Source organism: Trachinotus anak, unplaced genomic scaffold, assembly GCF_046630095.1.
Source record: "Trachinotus anak isolate AG129_WGS33_773 ecotype Australia unplaced genomic scaffold, CSIRO_AGI_Tana_v1 ptg000033l, whole genome shotgun sequence".
Classification (NCBI taxonomy): Eukaryota; Metazoa; Chordata; class Actinopteri; order Carangiformes; family Carangidae; genus Trachinotus; species Trachinotus anak.
The window spans coordinates 4,353,060-4,371,803 of NW_027273884.1; the positions used below are offsets into that span (position 1 = coordinate 4,353,060).

General features: G+C 42.0%; 1 protein-coding gene across 4 annotated transcripts in view; it reads right to left on the minus strand.

Moving 5' to 3' along the window:
* Positions 1 to 18,744, minus strand: part of daam2 (dishevelled associated activator of morphogenesis 2) — a 95,316-nt gene that overhangs the window by 22,942 nt on the left and 53,630 nt on the right. For all 4 annotated transcript variants that reach the window (XM_071471109.1, XM_071471112.1, XM_071471110.1 and 1 more), the window contains exons 4-8: positions 16,072 to 16,146; positions 11,483 to 11,577; positions 1,904 to 2,237; positions 984 to 1,094; positions 25 to 128 (exon numbers count right to left, since the gene is read on the minus strand). In XM_071471109.1, the coding sequence (XP_071327210.1) occupies positions 25 to 128; positions 984 to 1,094; positions 1,904 to 2,237; positions 11,483 to 11,577; positions 16,072 to 16,146 (719 nt within the window). The remainder of the gene's footprint in view (positions 1 to 24; positions 129 to 983; positions 1,095 to 1,903; positions 2,238 to 11,482; positions 11,578 to 16,071; positions 16,147 to 18,744) is intronic.

Genomic DNA, 18,744 nt, shown 5'->3' on the forward strand with positions numbered 1-18,744 from the left:
TATGTTATCAGGTTTTATTCTCACCTGTCCAGAGTGGCGTTTTCATGTTCTCGGAGCTTGTCGATGACAGGCTGGATGCCCAACATCAAGAACTCGTACCTTAGGTGGAGGCGAAACTCCAGGTTGTCCTGGAAACACAGTGTGTGAACTATAAGACCACATGCACAAAGATTTGTCACAGGAAAGTCGTGTGACCCTTGTCACTTGCGTGCTTCCCCCTCTGAGAAAATACACAGTCTGTGTGGGTGGAACACAAGAACACTTCCAAACAGGTAACTGCAGCTTTAACAGACATGAGTAGACTTTACATGCAATATTACAATCACCAGACAACTCACTGACACACAAAACACATTCTAATTGGGAATAGTTTGACATTTTGGGATATACAAAGTTAGATGAGAATATTGATATCACTTTGATCACATTGGCATCACGTCAGCGGTAAATATGAAGCTACAAGCAGCAGTTTAGCTTAGCTTAGCACATAGAATGAAAACAGTGGGGAAACAGCTAGTTTAGCTGTGAGCAATGTTGACAAAATCTGTTATTCGGTTTGAGTTTTACAGTTGCTGGTAGGTGCATTTTATAACAGTTGGACAGATGTTGGTCCATGTTTCCAGTCTTCATACTAAGCTAAGCTAACTGGCTGCAGCTTCATATTTACTGCACAGGGGTGTCAAGCAACCAGAAAGTGAATAAGTGCATATTTCCCAAAATGTTGAACCTTTAAGTTCAAACTCTTTAACTGCAAGCTAACAGGAGCTTTTCACACTAAGACTAACAACAGATATGGAATTTTTTTTTTTTTTTTTTTTTTTAAAACTTAAGCAGGTTTGTTGTTTTCTTCCGTGGCATTTTCACCTCTGAAATACTGAATTTAACAATCAATATGATTCCTTTCCAACTACATTCAACTAAGGTTTGTCTATGTTTGTTGACAGTGTGACTCTAAAAAGGGACATATGGGTGTTCATGCAGACCTCCCCAGCTCCAGCGTTCAGCACAGCATTGATGAAGGACATGATGGCTGTCTTCAAGTTGACCTCGTCTCTGTAGCGGCCTGTACTCCTGTCCAGCTCATTCAGCAGTGTCTAAATGGTCAGGATAGATGGATAGCAGAGAGTTAGCAACTCTGTCAGAGACAAAAGCAACGTGTCACTCAGGACATTACAAACGTGAGTCGCTGTAACACAACACTGAAGAGACCCAGGTTACACACGGTGACCGTTCTCACTCCTCACGCCCATCTCTCTCTCTTACACTGACCCCCGACATACTTCAGCAGCTTAATCATAACTCAAACCAATATTCAAAGGCCTCATAAGTTCTGAATCACTCAGCTCCTGTGGTGTTAACTTAGCCTGAGGTGGCATGATTTGCACACACCCCGAGGGACGTGTGAGATGTGGCTTGTTGACTCAGTCCTGCTAGTCATTAGAGCATTACACATTCCCTGACCCCCATAACTTTGGATGTCCTCACCTGCCTTTAATATGGCCTGTGTGTTGACTTAACCCAAGGCCGAGAGTCTGAGGCCCTACAGCACGAGTCTCCATCTCATCAAAATGACCATGGTTTGATTTGTGTGAGTATTACTCTGAAATATTTTGTCTCCCCTATGTCTCCAACAAAGGCTCCTTAAGTATTTTGGGAATGTTTGACGTAGATTTTTATTGATACTGTTTTATTTTTTTTATTTGATATTATCTATTTTCATCTTCATTTATTTCATCGTCATTTCCACTGTTCTCATGTTCTTATTGCCTTGTTTGGTTTTATTTAGTTTTGTAAAGAACTTTGTATCATTGTTAAGAAAAGCATAAAAGTTAATTATAAATATTAGACATGACCCACAGAACGAGACAGCTGTTTTCACCTCTAACACTTCAGTGTCTCTCACCTGGAAGCGAGTCCTCTCTGCAGCGTATTTCTGGTAGTGTGCCATGGCCTGCAGCACCTTCTTGTGTCCGTCAGGCACCAGGCACACCGCCCCGAGAATCTCCAGCACCGCCACTTTGGTCTTGATGTTCTCCGTCCGCAGGCTCTGTGAGATGGTGTTGATGCTCTGCGGGTGGGCCAGGACGTGAGCACGGCCCTGTGAGTTGTTCATCAGGGCCTTGATGCAGCCGATGACGGAGGTGTGCACACGGCTCTCTGACGTCTCGTAGTCCATGCTGCGCAGGAAGTTGAGGAGGCAGGTGAGGCCATCCAGCTCTATAAAGCGTGTGACAAACCTGATGGAGGCAGCAGGGGAAAAGAGCACAGATTAAGACAAGTATAATAGTGGTAGAATAGGGTGTAAATAAGGAATATAAAGGGCAAGCACTGCTGCAGTTTGTGAAGATGGTGGAGCACTTAAACTCTGTGTCAAGGCAAATTTCATGGATGTTTGTTCATTTCCATTTTGTTCACAGAGTGACTGATGTATTTAAAGAAATATATGCTGGACAACCCTGGTTCTCATCCAACTGAAGACCACTCCCAACTCTTCAAATTAATCATTTCATCCATAAAACCAGACAGAGAGTTTACAGCCAGGCTAACAGCACTGGGAGGCTGTGCTTGGAGCTATAATGCTCACAGTAGTTGATGTTAAGCAGGTATAATGTTTACCATGTTTGCCATCTTAGCTCAGCACATTATCATGCTATGATTTGCTTATCAGCACTAAACACATAGTACAACAGACACTGATGGGAATGTAGAATGTTATATTAGATTTGCAGGTATTTGGTCATAAACTAAAAATTTCATCTGAGACCTTCATTCTACGAGGACCACAAAGGTAGAAAATTTCATGGCTAACCCTCCAATAGTGACTGAGATATTTCAGTTTTGACCAAAGTGGTGGACTGACTGACAGACCAACTGACAGACTGGCACTAACATCCAGTGTAGCTGAGAAGAGTAGGAAAAAATGCTCATTACAATATCCCAGAGTCTAAAGTGACATCTCTAATTTACTTGTTTTGTCCAACCAACAGAAAACCAAAGCAAATTAATTTAATTTACAAAAATACAGTATGATTTAGAAGTTGAATGATGATTACAGCAGTAGCAGTCTTCAAAAGAGCTTGATATTGTTCTGTTGATGAAGCATTTCATTAAAAAGGCACTCCAGTGATTTCAAATAGCAATTCCAAAAGGAGGGAAACTTACTAGAGACTGCTTATAATTGAAGCAGCAGAGGCTGAAATTTCCTGAACAAAAACACTGAATCCTATTGTTCCCATAATGTAACACATAACATCTCCCTGCCTGGTAAATTCCCACATTTTCCGAACTCCACATTGTAACACAGGCTAACTAAGTAACTAACCCACACATTACAAACAATACAAACTTTAAGATTTCACACTCAAAGGTTATCCAGGTTCCTGCTGACAACCCTCATTATCTGAACTAATTAGAAGGCAGTGAGTCATTAACCTCTCTGGGAGAGAATGACAGACAGGACATGTAAACACTGAGGGATGTCACATCCAGTGAGCACACTGTAGGCTGTATTGTAAATGACCTTCCCACTCACTAAGATTCCTGATAGTCCTCATACATTATTTCAAACAAATGAGGGCTTGTAGGAAGAAGAGAAAGCGGGAGAGAAGAAGAGAAAAGAAGGACAGAGTCAGAAAGTTGAAGAGACTGTGAGGAAAGGAGGGAGAGGGTCTGAGAGTTGAGATTTATTGCTCCTCATTGTAACAGATACATAGTTTTGATGTCAGAACTTCCATCCCCTCCCACTGCTGTCTTGGCTCAGGAAGGCATGGAAAAAACATGATGCAAAAATGTCAGTCATCCAATTATTATCCTATACTCCCCTACATACAGGATCAATCCCAGATCTCCAGCAGAAGTATATACATACACAGGCACTCACACACGGACTTTACCTGACACAACCAGTAAATCTCTCAAAGACATATAATCCACCGATTCCCAGCAGCGCCTGGATGAGATCAAGAAGATCATACTCCATGCATGCATGCATACAGACAGCCATCCTTGACAATGCATTGAAATCACAGAGAACACACACAACCTTTCAGCAGACAATGTGCTTCTTGTTTGAACACAGACACTGCAGTCTCAGCCTCCACTCAACAATAAGGTGGCGAAAAAAAAATAAATCCAATATATTAGATATGACTTGATTCAGATGTAAAACAGACACTGGAACTAGAGCAAGGCAGGACGGATCCAGCTGTTAAAAATACTCATCTTATAATGGTGACAAGTCCTTGGCTGGCAGAGAAGCCAGCGATGGTCATACGCCTGTCTGTGAATTGCGGGGCCACCTCACAGGGAGCGAGGCTTCAGACTGGAGGAGAAATCAAGCTGAACATTCTTGTGATTAATGTATGGAAAGCGGAGGGTGAGAGATGTTGTTCTTGGAGCCCGGGTTCAAAAGGGTGGACGGGATTCAAGGCTTCACTCGTTGCCTTTTCATTGCTCTGCTGGTTTGCCGACAGCTTGCCAGAAACACATACACACATGCACGAACGCACCCTATGCACCTTGAACTGCTGGGAAGTGGAGGGACAGACACATGCACTTTAAGAAAAGTTCACACAAACATACGTGCCTGGCTCCTTCAAGGATATTCAACAGTAACTAATCCTGTGTACTGTTAACAAAACCTTGTAAGCTGACATCCAGCTATTCTCTCTCCTCCTCCACTTGAATCAGTGGATCCCATCTCCTCTGACTTTAGAGTCTCCTCTTGTCTTCTCCTATCCACTGACATTCACGCTCAGCCGAGTGGCGTGCAGGCCTCCACTTTTTCTTTTCTCTTTTTTTGGAACAACCACTGCATTCTTGAAAACCCGCTGGGGTTGCGTTCAAGACAGCGAGTGCTCGACAACTGCTGCATACGATATGAGCTCAGGCAGAGCAGAACAATACAGAGGCCGAGCCAACCACACACACACACACACACACACACACACACACACACACTAAGTTCTTCACACAGACAAAAGAAAGAAGGGAGGAATAAAACGTGGAATGAGACAGGACTAAACAAAAGTGACAGTGGAGCAAAAAATGGCCGCAACGGGTGTTGAGTCGGGGGCCAAGGATGGTCAAAGGTAATGTTAGGATAGCTGCAGATACCTGAGATATCGACTTTTTTGACATCATTAAATGATTACCAATATTGCGAGTGAGCCATATTTAAAGAAACCACAAGGGTCATGTAATTTCCATTGATCTAAAAAGCGTAAAAAACCCCTCAACCAGAGGCAGACAGGACTCTAAATGAGCAGGACAGTGTGGAAAACTAATCCAGATGCTCAAATTTAAATTCAGAAACTCATTCCAACCAAATGGGCTGTTTGAGGTTTTAGCTACAAAGGCAAAACATTCTGCCTCTTCTGAACTGTGGATAACCTCCGTATGGCAGACAGTCGGTCAAGAGTTCATTCCTGTCGCAAAGCCTCACCACGCAAACTTATCAAAGTGCAACACTTCCACACAAACTCGAGCCATCATGTGCTCTCTGCCTCTCTCCTGTCCTTCCTTTAATCACCACGTCCACACACACTCGACATCTCCTTCAAACACCCACTCACCTACCCAAAGGCACGGGGACACACACATTCATTCACACACGTCTTGTTCTGGTATAAAGGGCCAGAATGTGGACGAGGGCCCAGGAGTTCCTTCAGGGGTGCCATTTGGAAGAGAAGTCATACAATATCACCACGGCTCTCACTCAAATAATTTATTGATGTGAGGCCCAGTGTTTAACTGTGGTAAAATAAGGGCTGAACAAAGGGCAACACACTTATTTAAGGGTAACAATAAAATCCCTGGCCACAGTGCACATATGTGATGTGTGTAGTATATCACAGCAGAGAGGGAATGGTTCTTATGGACGGGGTTTATCATTAAATCCACAGGGAGCAGTTCATGAGTGTGTATGTGTCTGACGTAGTCTCAAGTGGGCCATGTGGCCGTAATGGCTCCTGTGTTGATGAAGCTCACAACAGACATACAGAGACATTCATCAAATGCATGAGTGCTCTGTTGGCAGGCACTTTTATCCAAAGCAACTTACAAGTGAGGGACAACACTAAAGCTTCAGTGCAGTAGGAGACCTTGGTGAGTAAGTACAAAGTACTCCATCTACTCATTAAGAGCAATGAGATCAGGAAAAGAAGCGCACTGAAAGTACATGGTAAGTACTAGTTAGGAATGTTAAGGTGTTAGAGGTGTTAGGAGAGGAGGTGCTTTCAGAAGAGATGAGTCTTCAAGAGATTCTTGAAGACAGAGAGGGACGCCCCTGATCTGAAAGCATTCGGTAGCTTGTTCCACCCTCAGTGAACCACAGACAAGAACAGTCTGGACTGAAATTGCCTTGTAGGAACGCAGTGACCAAGAAGGAGCATAAGCTTGTATGAATGAGTTCAAGTAGATGGTTGCAGACCCAGAAATCACTCTGAAGACACACAATAGTGACTTGAATCCGAATCAGGGGGCCAGGGGTAGACAGTAGAGGTCAAAGAGTAGCGGAGTGACATGTGCCCTTTTAGGGTGACTGAAGACCAGACATGCTTCTGCATTCTGCACCATCTGTAAGGGTTTCAGTGTGCGTGAAGGGAGGCCTGCCAGAAGGCCACTGCAGTGGTCGAGATGAGAGATAACCAAGGCCTGGTCCAAGAGTTGGATGGTGGATGTTGGGTGGTTTTCTTATGTTGTATAGTGCAAAGCGGTGTGGCCAGGAGACAGATTCAGAGAAGGATAGCTGGTCAGCAAACACGGCACCCAGATTTCTCAAGACCTTGGTTGGGACATAGATACAGCGTTTTAACAACTAAACTAGACAAACTTTTTACCTCCATGTAACTCGGTACTTTATATGTGTGTAAGTGGCTCTAAGCAGGACCAAAGAGAATGTATGTAATTAGATGAAAGGCCAAACCTAACAGGGATTAAAGTAAGGGCAGAGTATAGCCCCTGTGCTTCACTCCACCATTTTCCCACTATCCATCTGTTTATTGCCATGCCAGTACAAACCTCCCTCGCCGGCAGGATCAGTCTCTTTAAACCTGCCTGTATCTACCCACCTGGCCCTCTTTTCTCTCCATTTCCCCCCTCAACTGCTCAGTAGCAAAGGGTGAGAAATCTGCTCTCTGAGAGAAGCAAAAACACTGCTCGATCCAAGACTCTTTAAAGGTGTGATACTCCGCTCCCCCACTAATGTATCTGGTAATATGTGAAAACAGATATAAAGTTCACTCTCTGTTAAGCTGAATCTTAGAGAGATCCGGCGGCAAAATGTTTTGAAGGATAATATTTGCATGTGGTGGTAGCGAATCGTCCAAAGGGTTATTGACACAGGAGCAAGGGGAACGGCTGCAGTCAACTGAAGTCAATATTCTTGCTGGAAGAGACTTGCAGAAACAATGTCCATGAGAGCTGTCCTGGGAAGCACTGCAATGCACTACTGACATGAGTTTGGGACCGCAGTGCATTCTGGGCCAGCACAGCCTCAGTGACCTCCAGGAAAGCCTCATTTCCTGTCCTCGTGAAGTTGTTTCATGACGGAAATGACAGTGATTGAGGGGCGTGATGCCTTCGATACTAGAATGCCCACACGGCCCGCTCATCAACATGGGCATAAACATCAGTGCAGATGTGCAAATGACCCTGTGGGATTACGTAAGTACACTTAATGGTGTCATTAAAATGAGTTCCTACAAGAGAGTAAATACTTCAGTATTTGGAAGCGAAGTTGAAATGTGCACCAGACTGTACAGGTTTGATTTGACCACACAGCCGCCTGCAGTGTTTGCATATTGGCCCTCAGATGCCCCACTTGAGTTACGACTCAGCTTTATGTGAGTAAACACACATTCCCAACATGATGGTTTAAGCTCCATTTGACAGCTGATAAACTAAGCAATAACTGCTGGTGGAGAAAATGAGATAAGCTGTAAATTTAAGTGAAAGAAAATTCCAGCCATTTTTTCCAAATGTCTCCTTTATATGGCTGTTTATAATTAATCACCTTGATATTTGAAATAAGACATCTGGGCCATTAAATTAGTTTAACGATTATAACAATTAAAACTGTTTCTGGTAAAAGGCAAAAGTAGAGCATCACTCAAAGCAAGGATAAATCTGCCTGCTGACGCTGCTCAGCGACAGCAGGCAGATTCCAGATTCCAGATTCCAGTTGTTCTAAAATGAAAAGTTGTGATTTAATTTGTGTCGTGCCAACCTTGCTGTCAACCTGTCTACTTTAGTTTACATTTAGTACATTACCCACAATGCTGTTGTCATTGTGGGTGTGAAGTTATGACAACAAGTTTTCACTTGAGAAAGCAGATACACATCTCAAAGCACAAGTCTGACTGTTGTTGTACAAGTAGATCTATGAAATGTTTTCTGTCTACGTTCCATTGCAGCTGCACTGGAAATATGATAATACATAATTTCATTTGACCATGAAATAGAATTATCTTAATTTTCCTCAGTTGTGTCTAATTTCTGCTTCTTCGCTTGTGGAATACTGAATTCTTTACTGGACACCTCTTAATCCTTAAGGCCCTGACATGCATTTAAAACCTGAAGAAAAAAAAATTCCACACTACATACAGTAATGTGGGATCACAAGAAGATCTCCATGTTAAGGCATCCCAAACTAAAAGGTCAGGTACCTCTACAGTTTGCATTAGTTTACTCTAAACTGAAATTTGCACATTGGAGGGTTATAATGAGGTTGGATTGTTGGATTGTGCTCGTATCACACTCCAAATACAGTAACATGCAGGAGAACACATGACCAGAACATGTCACCTTGTCATTTCAATAGCTTATAATCAGCCTGTGGGTGAAAGTGACAACAGTGGGTGGCTTGTTGACAATGAGCTGCTTTTGTGTGCTCTGCCTGGCACCCTGCATGCCCACAATGTGTTTGGGTCCTGTGGCCCTGCAGAGCGGGCTGAGGGCACAAGGGCACCTCTTCACAACCAGACCCAGCTGCCTCTCTGAAATGCCAGAGGGAGGGATGGAGGGAGGCCAAAGGCAGACATCAATCAAAGCTCAATACGCACAGACACAACCATGTCTCACAGAATGTGGCCATAAAGACAGTATAATACACACAAAGGGACACACTGACACATAAAGGGGATTCTTAGGTGCAGTGCTAAGATGTCCCCGGGACATCTGAGCACAAAGCGGACTTTTTGCCATAGCCACTCATTTGTCACAGAGGTAGGACATTAACACTCTGCCCAGGCTTTTCCCTGAACACCCATATTCTGTGGGACACACCTGCTCCCCACACCACGGCTATCGTACTGAAAAACATCTGTGTGCTAAAGAGCAATAACTCACTCTGTGAACAGTGTGGGTGCAAGTGCATTACTGAATAGTGTTGACTGAGTCATTACAGACACCTCTGATGAGGTAAATGAAGTACACTAGAACATAAAACAAGCTGTGAATGAGTGAGGGAGAAACACAGTCAGAGCTGAACCTGTAAACTATCAAAATATCACAAAAAAGATGCATAAACATTTAAGTATCTGGCACTATACTAGATTAGTTATTGTCCCTTTCCACAGACGGTCAAAATTCAGGAACCTATTTTTTTAATGATGTACCATATTTACAGTTTGAACTGTCTAAACCACACAATACCTACAGTCGCAACCGAACAAGGTAGCATCCACAGCTCTGCCTCCCTTAAACCACATGCTCAAACTGCTACCATGCTATTATTACTTAGTACAGCCTCAATGCCTTCACCAGGGTTACTATTAGAAGAACAATAGCGTGCTAACTTACCTCTACCTAAACCTAAAATACAGTACATGTAGCTATACGACTGGGCTTTTATTTTCTGACTGTGACTGTCTAAAATAGTCAGTTTTCATAGTTTTGGTGCACAGGGCCCATGTAACATATTTATAGTCCCCATCTGGACTGGGTGAGAGAGGAATCTGAGCAGGTTTTGGTGGTAAATCAAATTTAATATTTAATAAGTGTATCCCCAGTTTTCTCCCCTCATTTAAAGAAATCCCCTGGTCTCTGGAACAAATGAGTCAATTCTAAATTACTGCTTTTATTGAATCGTAAATCATACTCATTTATCTATAAACTTACGACACTGATCCTGACAACACCATCACCTCCATGGTAAATCTAAGATGTTCAGTATTTTGTTCATCACTTTACCAAAAGAAACCATCAGAATGAATTGACACATCACAATATCACAACAACATGCAACATTATGCATTTTTCCCATAGATGCACATTTGACAAGTTCATTGTCTTAACATTATAACTGTACTGTGATTTTTTTTGTTTTGTTTTGTACATTTTTTGTGATGGATGTTGTGATGTAATATTAAATATAGCTACAGCCAATTATTGTGGGCTTTTCCACACCCACATTCAACTGTTGTGACTTTTTTTAATCTTGTATTTTAGTTAGATATCATCTGTCAATCTATTTTATAATCTGTGTTTCATACCAGTTTCTGCTGGTTGCATTTTTGTTATGTTTGTTTTATTTCTGCTAAGCACATTGAGTAACCTTTGTGTATGATAACTTGCTAATTTGCCTTGCCTTACCTTTTACTAATGATATGGACCTGTACAAATAACACTTACATTTGGCCATTCGTAACCCAGATGAAGGCATACAGTAACATCAGTAAAAGGCTATGAATACTTTCAACAATTTCAAAATGATCAACTTTTTGTATAATCCGCTCAAGAAATGTTTTACTATGAATATATGAGAATGTACACTGAAGAATGTGGAAGGGCTGGAAACAGCAACTTTTCAAATGAATTCCTACCTTGTGTCTAGACCCTAGAAGCAGCTCCTGAACAACCTTGTTTCCAGGCACAGTGGTCTGATACCCTTACATTCACAGATACGAACACAATCATGCAAACACACGTGTCCTAAAAACACACACAACCCAGACATGACCCAGACACTTGGGCTGTCCTAGGTTTTTGTCACTCTGCACATGAGCTCTGTCGCTTCATAGCCTCCCTTGAGAAAACTCAACACCCTCTCTCTGGTCCAGACCACAGCATCATACAACTGGCACAGGCTGATAGACATCTCCGGAGGAGCTGCTGACGGGGGGGGGGGGGGCAGTTTGTATTAGTGGGTTGTACAATGTCCTTGAATGTGGTGAGTGATGCCTAACAGCTGCTGATGGCCATGACAGAAGAGAAACTGATCTAAAAATATATATAATTTGGTGGTATTTCAGTTGGAAGTTCGGTAAGTGGGCCGCTTTGCTGCATCAAAAGACAGACTTCATGGAGTCAATCTTTCCTGTAGCATGTTATATCATTAACTAAATTTAATATGTATGGCATTACTTCAACACGTAGAAACAGTAGAAACTCATGACTGAAAATGATTGAACGTTGCAGAGCTCTGAACTCACTGCAGCAGAGGGAAAGGTCAGGGGGCAGGTAGACAGGGAGATTCACTCACCTCATGGGCTGAGTCCGAAGTGCCGTCTTCAGATCTTCTACCACCTTGTTCCTCATTTCCATTTCCTCCTCATCAAAGGCAAACAGGGTCTGCATCTGCAGGGATGAAGATAGAATTTAGTGAAAAAACAACTGATTGATATTCCTCAATTATGGCTTTACAGTAGGTGCCAGTGAACACACTACCTACTGGCATGAGTTCTGTATTTTTCACTTTTAATGAATAGCTTTTCATTGTTTCTACTGGTTTAACACAAGAATGTTAATCTTAATTTGGCAGCAATACGACAGCAGCAGTACACATTTCCTCCTCTTTACAAGTAAATTGACATGTTTCAATTAGCACGTACTGTATAATCAGAGCCTCATTAGTGAGCTAGTGTTTCAAGCATCAGAAATCAAATAGATCATGTGTATTTTCCCCTTCAGTTTAATTTTCCTTTTAAAGAACCGTTTGAAACTACAGCCTGCAACATGCCAAAATAAGTCATCCTGGCAATTAGCTCCAATCAAGCTTTCAGCAAATAAGGTAAATCATAAAAAACACTTAGGCCAGCAGTAGTGTTAATGCATTTCTACATCACTAACAGGCTTCCATCAGCAACATCAAAGGGCTTCTGTGTTCCCATTAGTCAGGGCCACAGGGCTTCTGTTTAGCCTCTCCAGGCTTTTTCCATGGCAGCACACTGCCAAGTGCTAAGGTTCAAACAATGAGTGTTTCAGCAGTGGAGTAAGCTAGTCAAAGTGGCTGCCCATTAATTTGCTTGAAAAATATATTTGCTCAAACATTACCCTGTTTCCCAGCCCTTCCACCTTTAAAAAAAACAACAAAAAAAACGTGCAAGTCAAAGCTGAGTGCAAATATTTCTTAGCAAGAACAGACTTTTTTCAACAAACAGCACCCACATAGCGAACTAAAGCCACCCCATGTTTGACTACCTAACAACAGCTCTGGTCCGTCCAGTGTGTGAGAGTGTTTAATCTAGAAACAGCGCAGTCAAAACATCCATCGTGTCCAGATGGTTCTTGCACCCTGTGCCAAGAAGTAAAGGCTCTGGCTCCAGTTTCTCTCAACGAATATGTTCATAGTCAATGGGAAGTTGGACACAAAAAGTGTTGGGGAGGGTGAATGATTTGGTCGTGCTGCGAGCCAGTTCACCGTGTCAATGAGTCTAGCCAAATGGCTCCTTCCTACATCTGCTATTTGTAAGCTCATTCTAACCTGTGGCCAACATGCACATAAGGATACTATTATAGCCGATTGGTAAACCAGCAGAAGGTACTTCCCTAAATCCTTATAATGGGAAGTGCCCCCCAGAGCCAGAGCTGTGCCTTCAAGCTAGTCGTCAGCGCATCATTAACTGAGTGAGTGATGAGTGCAGTTCATCAAAACCTTAATTTGGACCATGTGCGTCACTGATGCGTAGAGTAAAAAAAGGCATTTGTTCAAAAATAAATGTAGGTAAACAAGATTATTTTCACTAAAGTGGTCATGCAGAGTCAGTCAGAGGCAAAAAACCTAATAAAGCTAACATACTAGCTGAAACCTGGCGATTATCCTGTTTTTCCTGGGTGGCTAGAAACAGCTGACATTGTATAATGTGTGATTTACTAGCCTTTCATGATAAAGTGGTCAAACTTTTTTACATAATGATATTTACACAGCATTTCTGGTAGCACTTGTCAAGTTGAACATTAGCATCATCAAAACTAGCAAGTGCTTCCACTTGAGTGTGATCTTGTTTTGTCACATCTAAATTAAAAGCGGGAGATAACTTCAAAACACACTTTGCTTCGGTTTGACTGAAGTATTGATTAATCTAGAGTATAATTCTAACACAGAACACCAAATATAAGCTTTAAATGAGATATAGGACATTGAATTTTTAATTAAAATTACTAGTGTAAATAAATAACATTAAAGGTCCCATATTGTATAAAGTGAGATTTCCATGTCTTTTTTGATTATGCAGCAGGTCTAGGTTCTATATTAAAACTGTGAAAGTGTCAAAGCCTCAGTCCACAGAGAAATGCACACAGCCTGTATTCAGAAAACTGAGCCTTAAGATGAGCCATCAGGACTTCTGGAACTTTGTGATGTCACAACAAAGCAGTCACTGCTCTCAGCCATGCCCCAAGCCCCGCCCACCTAGACCCACCATCCAACCTTGCAGGATTTGGTTTTTCCTAGTGTTTACCTGAAATCTGCTATATTTTTATTCGGTCACTCAGTCAGCCAATCAGAAGCCAATAAGTGGAGCTAGAGCCTCTCTTCTGATTGGCTGACTGAGCTAGAGCTCCAGAGAGAAGCCTGAGAGAGGAGATGTAAAACTACACTGAGATGATTTTTGGTTCTTAAAACCACAAATATATCTTCTTATGGATATCAACACTTCAGATAAAACACAGGAAAAGTGTAAAATATGGGACCTTTAAGGCAGATTTCTTACTGACTGACTTGCTAACTGACTGGTCAATATGGCTCCACAGTTATTTTTGCATTTTGTAATGCTGATTTGAGTCCTTTTTTTGAGGCTGAGAAGCTGAAAAAAATGCAATAGCTGAGTTCTGTGTATTTCCTCACATTACTATTTGGTGAGAAGCCTCTCCCCTCACCACTGTGTTGGATCTCCTTTTCTGTCCATATACAGCCCTATCCAGGTGGGAGCTCTGAAGCTCGGCACACTAGCTGGGACACAGCAGGGCTACAGTAACTCTTGTCTGAGTCATGAGGACATTTGAGTTATCACAAACAACCTCGGGGCTCTGACAAGGTTTTATGAATGAACATCAAGATGCTGGTTGTATAGTAATCTCTCTGGGCGGCAAACGAAAATGAGCTCATCCAGCTACTCCGCTACTGTGGAAGGGCTGTCCCTGGTGAGCTCGCCTGTGAGCCAAGACATGAAGTCATGGACAAGCAGAGCACCTCCAAATTTTAAAACACTCTCTTGTCAAGATGCTGTCTGGAGCACTGTGCTGGAGAAAATGGAAAACTCTTAGTGGGGGCAGAAAAATGAGTCAGGAAGTGGAGGAAATTGGCTGGAGTTATGGTGAATAAGGGAGACCCTGCTAAAGTGGGGCTCGAACAAGAGCCCACTTGTACAAAAAGGGGAACAGAGACTCCAAAAAAATATGTTTCTCAATAAGTTATTTCATCTATTATAAAGTCATAAAATCTGAATCTTCTTTATGCAAGCAAAACCAATTCTGCCAGTGACATAATATAATATCAGTTGCTTCCATCATGAATCAGTTTGCTTTACCTTTTTTCTTCAAACAACTTTTTCCCCCAGTAGTTGTGCAATTATTCACGCTGACATTTTCTAGACCACAGAAGAAAGTGGAAATATCTCACACTGGCACAATTTTACATTTGCTTTACACATTTTAAAACTCTACATACTATTCAGTAGACTATAAACAAATGATTTGCAAAGGCTCAGTGTCTTTTGCAGTAGATACAGTAAAAAAAAGCACAGCAAAAGCCCTGGTGAATTTAAAGTTCTTGTCAACTCACAAATCAGCACTTTCCCTTGACGTAACTTAAAATATTGTGTATGTCTATGCGTGTGTGTCTGTGCAGGTGTGTGCAGGTGCGGTCTGCCCTTTAAGAAAATGTCAGAAAAACTGTTTCTCCAGACTTCGACACTCAGCTCAGGTACAGTGGAGCAGCGTTCAGAAGTAGCTCACTGTCGTCCCCTGAGTGGAGGCAGTAAACAAAAACAGCTGTAAAAATAGCAGCCTTACCCATGGATTGTTAACACAGACGCGTTTGCCAGAAAAACAAACAAAATGGCAATAAAGAGATATTAAATTTTGGCTCTATCTTTAAAGTGGTCTGTTTAAGCTATGGTTGAACAGTTTATCTAATCAATGGCCTGGAAAGACTAGTAAATGTATTAAGTGCTGGTCTGCTTGGCTCTGTGACTGATATGAGGAACTCTTGCTAGAATTGCAAGGCTGTCTCCACCAATGACTTGCTAGTTGCTAAATTTCATGCTTACATGTCATCCTTTAAGAGCAGCTCCTAAAATGTCACATTTTATGATCTCCAAACATCTGGGAGGCAACTTGTCACCCACGTAAGGACTCAGGTTGAGAGGTCACTGGCACAAACCAGTCAGAGGCCAAATGTACAACCAAATAACACAACAGACAAACAACAGTAATTGTATAAAATGATACTGAGATCATGGTAGAAAGTGGTTTTGTTATGGTATCATGTTGTTCTTTATTGGCAGCCATTCAGGCTAGAAATAATGAATATTGCCATCTTGGCTTTGCTCTGTGTCTTTGACAGTCATTCTCACTGACTAAAGTGCTGAGTGTCTAAATAGCCTGTTTGTCATCACAGTGTGTGTGAATGCTGGGGTCAGAGCAGAGGAATGTGGACGTGCACATATAACAAGCAGCCAGCAGGGAGATGATAAAAGCAAGCCAAGAGAAAAATCTGGGGGAGAGTGACTGAACAGTGAGTGACCTCTGAGTAGTAGTCAGACGCCTTAAGTAAGTAAAATATACTGTTATAGCAGAATAAAGTTGGCAGGGAATATTCAGTAATCTGGGGACACTCAGAGTGTGACTTACAGCAGCCATGGAGTTGATGCGGTCAATGTAGTAGTCGGGCCAGCTGGTGGCCAGCTTGTTGGGGTCCTCTTGCTCCTGTGCATGGACACAAAGACACACTGAATCAAACACAGTAGCACTGACAGTGTAGTACAGTGTAGCTTGCATAACATCTGCTGTAAGTTTATTTAAACCAGTCAGTATCAAGTGGCGTATCCATTCTGCTGGCAGCATTTTCAGTTGACATGGAGGCTGCGGTACTGGTTGCTAACAGCAGGTAATGTCACCATTCACTGAAATATGTTGATTTTTAAAGTTATTAATTCATTATCTACATCCCTGTGTTGCCATTTTTCATGAATGTCACTAGATAGAGAACAAGCTATGTAATAAGATGATACCCCCATTCTTACTCCTGCCTGCTAAACTCCGATTGGTCGGTTGTTTTTCCAACTTGGAGAAGCAGCCATCAACGAGCCCAACACCAGTTCTATTTGAATGTTGTTTGAGGTGGATGGCCATTCAGTTTTTTCCTCAGTGGATGATTCCTCAGGATTTTGCTGACACCCTGACCTTTCCTGAGAACCTAATTGGGACTTTAGTCCACGACAAGATATATAAAAGAAACAGATTGGGGGATTTACATGGAATCTGCTGTGAATATTTATGCTTCTGGTAACCCTGTGGCCTTTCCACAGCGGGCTACATCAGGCCAAAACTTCTTGTGCACCAGAAACATCTAAATGTAATGGGGCCAACTCCTGACATTTATGGTCTCCAGGTGACCATGCCTTTCCTTTTCCAACACTGTCTGTTTTCCATGTTGTTCATTATGTCCAACTTGTGCTTGTGGATTGTAATGAACACTTCAGCCTCTACGGGTTGCTGTGGCTCTCTGGCTTTGTTTCAAAAGCAATTCTGCACAGAAGATTTATTTATTTTATTTTCATACTATTTCACTTTCCTAGCCTCATCCTTCCGCTTTCTACCTTCACTCCATACCTCAACATGCACACAGAGACTAAGCGGATCAGGCAGTCCAGTCCATAATAACTGGGTCACAGCATCTCAGACTGTTCACTTGTTTCAGCTTTTATTACACGGAAAAAGAAGAACTGCCTTGAGGAACAAAGTGCACTCCACAATAGTTTTCAAATAGCTCTGTCTGAGATCAATTTGTCCCGACCAATCCGAGGAAGCGTGATGCCACAAGCAACCAAGGCACAGGGGAATACAGAGACCATGTCCCACGTTCACATCTGGTCTTGTTTAGCTCAGAGCGCTGGTGGAGCGTTCTTGTTGTTCTTGTTACCATGTGCATGTCAGAGAGAGGTGGAAAGTTACAGTATGCCACGATAGGTAAGAGAGGAATTCTTTGCCAGTGCTCTCAGTGTATCCTGAATCTCAACACATCTCAAAACTGTAACCTCTAATTCAACCAGACCAGGTCAAAACTTAATTTGCAATAAAGCTGTTCTCATTCACATGGTTTTCTGTTTTTGTTGTCAGACAATGGAGCAAGTATGAAAGAGTTACTTTGACGCCATGTATGTCATCTGATAAAAATCACCAAACAAAGTTAAAGACAAAGGCTGTGCTGTGTAAAATGATCACTCAGAGAGAAAGTCAGAAGCTGATTCATGTCTATGATCAGCTGCCGTGTGGTCAATTGAATGAGATGCACAGAGAGGTGTGTCTGCGGAGGGTAAGTCCGACCTTGCACTAGCAGGGCAAAACTGGCAACTGTCTTCTACAAAGAGCAGCTAAGGTTTGTCCAAAATGTCACTAGATTTGTCGTTAGGTGATTTATTGAAAAAAAAAAAAACACTCTAAGTGGTAACACTGTTTGTTCACATCAAATCATTTTGAAAGATCCAATGGAGAATCTCAAACACTCGACTGGCCGACCAATGGTGTAACCGTATCATTCAGTCAGTTATTCAGTCTGTCAGCCTGCGACATTTGCGTTTATATGGCTGACCCCACTGTTGCAGTCCATCTCAAATATTGAGAGTATTTTTTTATGCCTTATTTTCAATAAATGCAGTGGAAACACAGGACCATGACTGACTTCAGGGTTCAGAAGACTTTATTTTCTTCTTGGTATGTCTCGTATTGAGTGCTGATCCATTATCACAGACGCTAGAGACATTCGAGATTTTCAGATCCCCTTCCTAAATAAACCTGCCAAAACCTGCATAAAGCTGTGGGAGCAGATAGCTTGAGTTAGCTGGATCCATCAACTGAAATGACTCAAAAGACTGTGATAAAGGAAACAAACCATTCAGTGGCAGCTCATCTGTTTAGAATAATAATCACACTTTAAGAGTTATTACATATGATGCTCCACCAACAGATTATTTATCAAACTATGTTGCAGTCATCAGTGGCAAATTAAGCTCTCTGATAGTTTACACTACTCTCTGCAAGTACTATAACAACTTCATATACTACAAAGGCATCCGTGCTGCAGCAAGAGCTCATGAAATCGCTCTGTGTACCTTCCTGATATGGAAAATCAACATTTTATGCCACCTAATCCCTTTATTTCTACAACATTGCTTCAATATTTATATGGTGGCACAACACAGCAAACAGCAAACAGCAAATTACCTTTTCTGGTAATTAAGCCAGACAAACTGTGGGACCAGGCTGAATTGATTGTCCCCAGACATAAAATCCTCTCAGTATCTC